This window comes from Myxine glutinosa, chromosome 8 (assembly GCF_964187855.1).
Source record: "Myxine glutinosa chromosome 8, kmMyxGlut1.1, whole genome shotgun sequence".
Taxonomy (NCBI): Eukaryota; Metazoa; Chordata; class Myxini; order Myxiniformes; family Myxinidae; genus Myxine; species Myxine glutinosa.
This window is the reverse complement of record NC_136268.1, coordinates 80,020,056-80,031,170: the sequence shown is the minus strand read 5'-3', so window position 1 is coordinate 80,031,170 and position 11,115 is coordinate 80,020,056. Positions and strand designations below refer to the sequence as shown.

Sequence of the window (11,115 nt, the reverse complement as noted above, 5' to 3'; positions counted from 1 at the left end):
ACAAGGATACAAAAAAAATGAATTCCGAAGACACTTATAATGTACCCTGGAACTAGGCTTGAGCCAAGAGTTGATGCTGTTGAGAGGACCATTTGCAAAAGCTCAATTCAAACTATTAGGGCGCACACAACTGCATTCTAAAACTGGAGGCCTGCATGTGCCACGGAGATTGCAGATCACGTGTTACAAAACAGGAATTTCCATTTGGGTCAAGGATATGAGTTCCCAATTGGAAAAGGGTGGCCCATGACCTTTGGGGCATCCCTATATATGTACGAGGATATTCATTTGACTCTCACCCCTTCTACTTCAATGCCGTTGTTCCATCTTTCTTCACCAACAGCCTCAGACCCTCATCTGAAAAATCCCCAAACACAAACACAGTAAGGTTGTGAAACAGAGATTTTTTTAATGCAAGTGTTAAAATTGTATCCCTCAATGTTTGTAGCAAACCCGTCTGTTGTCCTTCAGTTATTCCACAATCCAAACATCTACGTAAAACCATTGCCAGCAGAAACGCAATCGCTGGTCTCAATTTACAATGTCTTTAGGTTAGGAAACAATTATTCAACACAAAATGTGATAAAATAAGAAGAACAGCAATTACAGCTGATAATAACAAGCAAAAATGATCATTTCTGAGCTGGGGCGGTTGACTTTTGTTTTCCCCCAAAAAGACTTTTTATGGCACAGCCTTTAGGGCAATACCATCTAGAACAGCGTTTGTCTGTCCGAATGTCTCCACAAACGTACACCAATCAGAGTTGTATAATAACCTGTGGAACATTCTGGGGTCCCAGCAGGTGTCCTAAGGAAGTTAGGAAGTTTCAGAAATTCCTCAATACAATTATGATTTTGAAATATGATCGACACCGACCTTGCTCCCGAATCAGGAAGTGAACAGATGACGATGGTTTGCTGCTTTGATATCTCGATACAATAGTGATTTAACGTTCTATTTTAATATATTAATACTATAGTATTAATTTGTGATTGGAATGATGAATGATGCTGTTTGGAATGAAAATATCGATAACGTGCTGTCAATGCCTGACGTTCGACTGAATTTATTGGTTCATCGTTTGCCATTTGCCGGTTTTTTTTTTTTTAACCCAGGTCATTCACGAACCGGCTGTCCATGCCTGAAGTCAAAATAATTTAATACTTCCACTATTTGCTAACTGGTATCCCCACCCAGGTCATACTATCCTGTTCAACTAAAGTATCAAACAAGTCCGGCTCCGCCGTTGTTAGACCTATTGGTCTTGTTTAATGTAAAAAATACAGCAGGCCTTGGATAAACGTGATAGTCATTCTGTTTCGTTCGCACATTCAGAGGGCATTTTTTTTTTTTTTCACAAATTGAAAGAAGGATATAAATGGAATTTAATGTTATGTCAATCTGCTTTATTGCAGTTACACAAGGCCCCTTGTCATTGGGAAGATTCTTAACACTGGGCTCATGATCCATGATCCCTGAACAGTCCGAGATGAAGACTGTTCAGTGGTCCAAACCTTAGACCTCAACCTGGTCTATCGAGCAGCTGTACTAGTATGTGGTGCCTTCAATTTTGAATGTTTTAACGGTCAATGTCACAACCCATTTCCCACCTTCTGAACTTGTGTCATCCATGAAGTCTTGCGTTTGCAGAATCTGATCGATGATGTCGTCGGCATCTACTCGGGTCGCATTAAATCGCTTCAACTTGTTTTCCACACTGTCCTTCCGCCTGGCACAGCAACACGGAGCAACGGGCACAGATTAATGGACACAGCCTAAAAGATACAACAGATAGTGATAAATTGTAGCAATTTGAATCCGAAAAGTTATTTATAATACCTAACCAAGTAATACTTAAGACAACATGATATATTTGTGCAAGTGTTTGTCCATCAAAAGAAAATCAGTTCACACAAATGCAAAAGAATATTGTACGATGACCTTTAACCCCATCACCCCCAACATCCACCCACTGACACAAATCAACACATTGATCATGGTTGTGGGAATAACACATGGTCATTTAATACCCTAGTATTTTGGTATTTTCCCTTGGCATCAATAGTTTCACTCAAATTACTTGTCTGAAAATAAAATTGAATTATGAAAACTAGCAACGGTACCTGCCCTACAGGCGGGGCTTCAATTGAGAGGCCCAAATGAAAAGGCAAAATATCAGAAATTGAAGGCTTTTTTTAAATTTTAAACGATTCATATAAACATCCGTTGAATCATATCACACGCAAATCATCAAAATCTAAACAGTACATGGCACCCATTTTGAAAAAAGATTGAAATCTGCAAAACGGAAGCGGCCGCGACACGTCTTTCTCAGTCGCACGTTTATGTGTGAAGAGTGTGCGCCGAATCTGTAACACGGAAGCGGCAGCTACACCTGTTTCTCAGTCGCTTTGCACATGTTGCCGTGTTACTACGGAGCCGCAGGTTTATATAGGAAGAGTTCGTCAGGAGTCGATCTACTCTTTCCTGGTACGTATAATTTCAACAAAAGAGTATAGCTCAATAAATATGCTGTGGAAAATGTGACCAGATCATTTGGATTAAAAGAGAAGCAGCATGTATTCGATTCTGTCATTTGTCGACTTGATCCTGAGACATGTCCTTTATGCAAATATGAATGTGTGTGAAATCTTTAACATAGGTCTAGCTGAGGTAATGCGGAACAATGTCAGAAAAGATCACAAATTGGAGGACGATGAGGTAAATGTGGGCAGTGAATGCAGAGACAAGGTGACTTGTACTTCTACAGTGCTTGCTGATGTAAATGACAAACGTGTGATACAAGGACTGACATCGGAGCGCAAAAAAACCTAAGATTTAGAAATTAAATTGAAAGTACAAAAAAACTGCTTGGGTGTTCTAAATGTCCTTGAATTGAGAAAATTTAGTCCAGGAAACACCAACTTAATTTAAATAATCAAGCACAGATAATTGGAAATAAATATTTCCTTATTAATTATAGGAGTATAATATACTGTACTTGTATGCTTGAAAACTTGTAAGTGAATTTAAATATTCCATACCAATAACTGTCTGAACACCACTCATAATTAGTTTCAGGAAGCATTTCGTTTTTTTGGTGTTTAAATGTTTACCAGATTAAGAAATTGTGACAAGCTGAAGGTGCAAAGACTATATAGCTGAAATGCAAGATGAAAAAGACGCAAATAATTTCTAGGATGGATAACGGATGGCATACCTGTACTTGTCATGAGGTGGTGGAGGTCGGGGCGGTGGAACTCGCTCATGATTGATGCAATCCGATAAGCTTCCGATGCCAGTGGATCCACCGCTCTCTTCAGATGTATTGCGTCGGTGAGTGAGATCGCTGAGGCTTGAGGCACGCGAATGCTCAGTGCTGTAGCCTGGGCAGTCACATGGTAGGCCTGTCGCCATCAGTCAAGACAACAGTCCTGACACATTGTCAGTAAAACAATAACCTGTCTCAGAGTTTGAGGTGCAGCTTCGAGACTGCAGTAGAGGCAAAAATATGTCTATCCCATAATGAAATGTAAGCACCGAGCTCAGTTATTAAATTTAGGGTTGGCAAATGTTTGTGTATGTACAGCAGTGATGTAGGTCTGTAGGACTCTGACTCAAGTCCACTTTTTGGAGGACTCCGACTCTGACTCGGACTCGGAATGGCAAGAACTCAGACTCGGCCTGATTCTGGCTCGAGTCCAGCAACATTTAGTATTCAGTAAAACTTTTAGGGTACCGTTTAAATAAAAAGTGTACAGTAAGACTTTGTGTACAGCAAGAACTCGCACGTACAGAAACCAGGCGTAATTAGTTTCCTGCCAAAACGCTCGTACAATATAAGAGGGAAACGACAGACCGACGTTAATATTAGGATGTGATTAGTGATGCGATAAAACATCGGAATTATCAATTTTAATACTTGCTCCATGCTTGCGATTAACATTGTGAATGATTGAGGAAAAAAGTCCGACGTCAAAATCATAATTTTAATGTCACCATGATTTGGAGTTGACGTTGCTGAGAACAAATGGTCGCATGATCTTATACGATGTAAAATAAATGAAACAGTAGCTTGGACGTTTGGACCAATATCTGCACAGTGCACCCTGCACAGCACAATTGACTTTGTCTGCACGAGTACATGCTCGGGCTTGGAGGTTGTTGTGTTGGGTGGAAAACAAAACCAAGTACCCCCAACTGCACAGATTAGCTTCAAAAGTAGTGTTCCCACTCCAGGTGCCCTGGTGGAAAGAGTGTTTTCAAGAAGAGGCCTTATGATGCGCCCTCGTCAGGGGCAGGGCTGGGAGCAGACACTATGTAAACTGATCTTTCTAAAATGCAATGAAGCTATGCTTGGCAGCAAGTAGCAACTGGTCACTTCAAGCTTCATTAGTTTATCCATTAGTAAATTGAAATCGTTTATATGCAGATAATATGAGAAAAAAAATTTAAACACATTTATGAAAACTTGAAAAGTCGCATAATTGGCTAACTTGCAGGCATTATTTTAAGAATGTCTAGCAGACTTAAAATTACTGTTTTTGAATGATTTTGTCTCCAATTTGAGCTATGTTTGTGTGATGCTGTTTGGGACTTTCATAATTTTTACAGTTAAAAAGAAATGCAGATTGTTATCACCATATTTTCTGGACAAGATTCGTATGCTATCAGAAACTTTGCAATCTGAAACGAATGAGCAAACTACAGCAAGAGGGCCAATAAATCCTGATACTACAGTCAAACTACAGCAAGAGGGCCAATAAATCCTTCCATATTACTGCAAGAATATGGAATAAAATCCTGATACAAGTAACAAGTTACACTGTTAGTTGGTTTTGATATTCAATTGTCTTTATTTACATAATTTACTTCATCAGCAGACAAATAAATTCGTTTTTTTGCCACTTTCCAATACATTTTCAGCACAGGACTTTGACTCGGCACTGCTGAACTTGGACTCGGACCAGGGGGACTCGAAACAACATTGATATACAGTGCCCTCCATAACGATTGGAGTAGTGAAGTCAAATTTGTTATTGTTGTTATATACTCAAGAAATTTGGATTTGAGATCAAAATATGAATGAGGCAAGAGTACAGAATATCAGATTTCATTTCTTGGTATTTCGTCACATATATGTTTTACCATTGCAGAACAATATGCCTGGTGTTGGATTAGCGGTTAGGGTGCCGGCTTGTGATCCTAGGATCCTTGGTTCGAATCCCGGTTGATCGCTGAATTAACGCCAGAGGGGTTGACTCAGCCTGTCATCCTTCCGAGGTCGGCAAATTGAGTACCAGTTCACTGGTAATTCCCTGCGTGTCGCAAGAGGCGACTAACAGGGTTGGCAGCAGGAAGGGCATCCGGCCATAAAACATTGCTTCAAAAATGGGACCACGGTGCCCAAAAAAGGCCAACCCCCGCTCTGCGAGGAAAAATGGCCTCTAAGGGTGGTTCATTTTTTTCATTCATTGCAGAACAATAGCACTTTTATGTTCAGTCCCCCCATTTTAACCCGATGAGTACGGATGACGTCCAGTGCCGCAACCCGCGAAAAGGTTTTGTGTACGGATGACGTTACGACGTCATCGACTATACCTATAAATAGATCGTCAGTACGTGGTTGCATTCCCGTAACAAAATGCCATTGTCGAGGATTGTGTCGAGCACAAAATGCATTCCCGTACCAATGTGGCACTTGAAAGTAAAGCGATGATAGCATTTAAAGTTAAGCCATTGAGTGTTTAGGTTTAAAGTGATTCAGCGAATCATTAAAAGTGCTCTTTGAATGAACAGAACCTGTTTTGGATTGTGCGCCATTACATGTGGATACGACGTTTGCGTTTAATATCTCCAAAAACATCGGTCGGAGTTCTTTTCATTTTCTTCTGCAGGATTGTTCTATTAATCATTTGTAATCACATGATTCAAGGTTGCACAGTACCAGCGTTTTTGGCGGGAAACCAATTAGGCCTGGTTACTGTGCGTTCTTGCTGTAGTACACAAAACGTTTTACTGCACACTTTAGTTCTACTATACCCAAAATTTTACTGTACGTACGTAGACTAAATTTTGCTGGAATCGAGCCGAGTCCAAGTTCTTGGCATGCCGAGTCCGAGTCCTGAAGAGTCAAATCCGAGTTCTGAGGAATCAAGTCAGAGTTCTCCAAAAGGTGGACTCGAGTCCTACATCAATGGTAGGCATCAGGCATATTTGTCTAGAGAAACACGTCGCCGACGTTCCTGTTCTCTTTCCTGTTGATTAGCTTCATATGTGTCTCCATCCCATTTTCTTCAGTGATCAAAACCTGTATTTCCTTTATTCACTGTGGTTATTTTCATGGTATTTCTTCATGTGGTTATTTTCATGGTGGATGTGCTTCCAGCTGGTCATTTATTTTGGGGAAAAAATAAGTGCATCACTTCTTGGCACACAAATCAATTAGTAACGTTAACCTTAAAGTTAATTCTGTGGACTTTCTCTGGCATGAGAAGTCCGAGTGTGTGACAAGTATTATCTCTGGCAAGTCCGAGTCCATGAGGGCCAAGACCCGATTCCGTTAGATTTACATTATATTTGAGAATATAGAGAACATATTCTGTGCAAGAGTATATCTGTATGTGGACGGAAGCACCTGTAAGTTAATATGCAGAGGAAGTAAACAGCACATACCAGAGATGCGAGAGTGTTGGCTGGCTGAGCTAGCGCTGCGAACATGACCAGCATGAAATGTCGTCTCTTTCCCCATCATTCCACCATCAAGCACGCCTGCCACAAAATGCAAATACCATGTTGCTGTGCAGAGGTTAGTCATATGATTTGTCACACATGTTACATGTGTGACCACTCACTCTCTCTGTGCTTTCAGTCCTGAAAAATTATGACAGCAGGCAGTCGATACATCGCTTTTTCACCACTTAGTGTTAGCCTCATGCTTTTTTTGTTTTTACCTTTTCTCATTATTCTCTCTGCCTCAACATTTTACTTGACAAAGAATTTCAATGGGTTTCACATCCTGATAGTACAAGAATAAAGGACAACTAAAATAAAATTGAATAAAACGAATTTTAAAAGTTCTGATTTTACACAACTTTAGACGGAAGCATGTTTTTTTCTCCCTCCTTTATTAAGTAAGTTGTGCAAATGAGGGTTGCAGCCATTAACTTGTGATCATTCACACCTGTGGGCAGGACTGTTGGTCGTCCTTTGCTTTGACGCTGTGTTAAAGACCCAGACAGGCTCTCCTCCTCACCAAGACCCTTGCTGTTCAACTCCAGATGTGGTGCGGTCTCTTCACCCGGCACAGTGATTGGTACCGGGGCAATGGGCCTGGGGATGACAAAATGGGGATGGGATTGGAACTAAGAAAGGAAGAAAGAAGAAGTATGTGTGGGGGACATACAAACCAAGCAAAGCAAAATACACCCTTTAAATCCAATCTTTAGGATTCATAATATGAAAGTTTGGTGGGAACCACATATTGTTCTAACTAAAACCCCTTGTACCAACAAGAAAAAGAGCAATCAGAGATTGCAAACCCTCGCCAGGATGTATTTGTGGTTTTTAAGGCTGTTGAGTTAAAACAAATATGGCGGCCGAACGACATGACCGATGACATTATTTTTTTTTCTAAACTAATTTATTCCCAGATTATCCTCAAAAAATTTCATCTTGATCGGATTAAGTTTTGTACTTGTCGAATTATGACGTCATAATGGAGGCACCTATGACATCATCATTAACATATTTTATTCCCCATGGAGAGTTCTTTACAATGAGCCATGTCTGAATTTTTTCTATTCAGTGCTTTCTGAGATAGAGGTGCAAATGTTTTCGATTTTTCCAAGATGGCAGCCAAACCACGTGACCTATGACGTCATAATTATCATTAAAAAATTATAAAGGTTGAGTTGCACCGATGGCGAAAATTTCCTGTCAATCGGACCAACGGTTGCAGAGAAAATCGTATTTATTCCGTGTGGACAAACAGACAAACAAACAGACAGACAGACAAATGCAACACCCTCTCCAGGTAAGGTAAGGGTAAGGCGTCAGGAAGGGCATCTGGCCATAAAAACATTGCCTCAAACAGGGAACCATGATTGTCATGGAGCCCGCGAGGCTACACCCCGCTCTTGCGGGTAAAATGGCCTTTAAAAAACGATCATTCATTCATTCATATATTCTCCACTGGCGAGGGTAAAAATGTTACTCTTAGTCCATGGGCCAGACAGAAAATCGGTACCAAATTTGGGGCAAAACTTAAGTGGTATTAAAATGTTTGTGGGGTCAGTATGAACAAATTAATATATGATAACGTTTCCACAGGAGTAGCTTAGTCCATTTATTTTCCATCTTAACATTTTGGCCAATTGGCGCTTTTTTGTAATTAAGCAAAGTCATATATCATGAAAATATTCCATTAAAAGCCATCCATAGCAAGTTAATAATATTTCCAGCCAACAGAATATTTCCAAGAGTCACTGATTATGGTTATTTTACCATAATATAGGCTAACCTCGATATATCACTATGGACGGGGTCCATGAAAATGGTCCACACTATAAGTGAATAGCAATATATAGGGAGATTTTATATGCTAATAATAAGGAAATGGGCAATTTGGGATCCATTGAATAAAAGTGAAATATCCAATAGAGTGATATATTGAATAGTGATATATTGAGGTTAGCCTGTAATCATATATTTACTTCCAGATTTTCTACAAATATTGTAAGGATGTAGATGTTAAGTTGTTTTCAGGCAGTAAACTGAATTGGGTGGGATGTGGAAGACAAGTATAAGCCTTTGTTTATTTCAGATATTTATTTCAGGTTTATAAGGGCAACTGTGTCCATCAGTATGGGTTCCAGCCCCAGTAATTAATCAGTCCTACCCTGTCACCATGGACATCATATGTATCCACTCAGTGTCTGGTCCCTGGGGTTTGACTGTCGAGCCTAATATCTTCGTGTTTGTTTCACCGTTGGATGCACCTTCGGTGAAAGTAATCGTTTCCAATATTCCGCCTTTCATCCGACATGAGCAGATTAAGACTGCTTTGGAGCAGTATGGTAACGTCGTGTCGAAAATAACTTTCATTCCTGTTCGATTCAAGGATCAGCAGGTAAAACATGTTCTGTCCTTCCGGCGTCAATTATTTATTATTTTAAAGCCGGGAATTCGCAATTTGGAGGTGATGTTGAAAATTAAACACGACGACTATACATACCGGGTGTTTGCTACGTCACAGACCTTGGTATGTTTTAAATGTGGTCAGCACGGACATGTTAAAAACGAATGTCCCAGTAGCGTGTCCGAACAGCCAAGGGGGTAGTCTGAAAAGGAAAGTGAACCTGTGCCAGGTAACGAGGCTCCCACAGAGCCAGATGAAACTGCTGAAAATCAAACCGAGGATACGAGCGGCTTTTGTGTTGTTACACGAGGAAAACGAAGGCACCAAGGTTCAAATACAGTCGAGCCTGTTTCATACGCTGAAGCAGTCACTGTGAAGAGGGTCTCACTCAATAGGAATGAGGGTAGTCCGAACCTCCTCGGTGCTGAGTCCTGTCCTCCTCCTCCTGGTGAGGAGGAGGCTATGGAGCAGCAACACGTCTTGTCAGGTGATGCTCCAAGTGGAGGTAAACCTTCTGCAGACTGTACATCAGTAAATGATGAGCTTAGGCATGACAGTCAAACAATAGGTGTACCTGGTACTCCAGAAACCTCTGAAGAGGTAACCAAAGTTGCGGAGAATGATCCGTTACCTGACGAATTTATTTTTCCTCTCTTTTGTGTGCCAAAGAAGTTGATTTAGATGTTGCACATACCTTTGTTGAACCATTGCCCAAGTTGTGTGAATCGCAGCGAGTCTCGCTGGAGAGCACTATTACCCTGGGGGAATTGAGGCGCACGCTTTTCGGTGTACCAACTGGTAAATCTCCTGGACTGGATGGCATTCCTCGTGAATTCTATGAAGCTTTTTGGGACATTATTGGAACTGAGCTTTTGGAAGTGCTCCAAGAAAGTTTACAAGTTGGGGAGCTTCCCCTAAGTTGTAGACGAGCAGTTGTGTCCTTGCTACCAAAGAAAGGGGACACTCAGCTACTTCGGAATTGGCATCCAGTCTCCCTACTGTGCACCGACTACAAAATATTCTCCAAAGTCCTTGCCTCACGCTTAAAATCCGTCGTCCACTCGCTTGTCCACCCCGATCAAACTTGTTGCGTGCATGGACGATCGATATATGAAATCTTGGTGCTGTTCGTGACATTTCTGACGTGTGTGACTGCCTACGCAAGAGCACAGGCCTCGTCTTTATACACCAAGAACACGCTTTTGATAGTGTAGATCACAAATATTTATTTGCTGTTCTGAAGGGTTTTGGTTTTGGTCCCACCTTTATATCATGCATCCAGTTATCATATCATAATATTTATAGTTTGGTGAAAGTTAATAATGAACTGATTTCTCCTTTTTCTGTTTCAAGGGGTATAAGGCAGGGATGTCCCTTGTCTGGTCTCCTTTATATTCTTGCCATTGAGCCTCTTTTAATTCTGTTTCGCGAGAAATTTTTGGGTTTCTCCGTTTCCCCTAATGCTCCCCCTATAAAAGTTGTAGCATATGCAGACGACATCTGCACTGCAATACAGTCTCAAGATGATGTATCCGAGTCAATCAGAGCTCTCAATAATTTTAGTCTTGCTTGTTCGGCAAGGTGAACTGGTCAAAGAGTTGTGCCACCTTCTTTGGACTACCTTCAGGTTTTTCTTTCCCGCCCCTGCCAGGAAATTTGTCCTGGAAGAATGATGGCGTTTACCATTTGGGCGTGCACCTCGGTGATTCCCGATGCATTCAAAAAAACTGGGATGGATTAATTGAGAAAGTGCATTCCAAGCTACAAAAATGGAAAGGGCTTCTTTGCAACCTATCCTATCATGGAAGAGCATTGGTGATCAATAACTTGGTCACTTCTACCCTGTGGCACAGGTTTATGGTCTTACAGCCACCAAAATGGCTCATCAAAACCATCCAGAAACATCGAATTGATTTTTTCTGGGGTGGTAAACACTGGCTCCGACCAGGCGTGCTCAGCCTTCCACGTAATGAAG

General features: G+C 41.0%; 1 protein-coding gene across 1 annotated transcript in view; it reads right to left on the bottom strand.

Annotated features, from left to right (window-relative positions):
• EEIG1 (estrogen-induced osteoclastogenesis regulator 1) overlaps positions 1-11,115 on the bottom strand; it is a gene marked incomplete in the record, with an annotated part of 57,013 nt that overhangs the window by 1,798 nt on the left and 44,100 nt on the right. Inside the window, 5 exon segments of the mRNA XM_078783429.1 lie at positions 300-357; positions 1,612-1,730; positions 3,222-3,408; positions 6,677-6,772; positions 7,185-7,333. Coding sequence (XP_078639555.1) covers positions 305-357; positions 1,612-1,730; positions 3,222-3,408; positions 6,677-6,772; positions 7,185-7,333 — 604 coding nt within the window.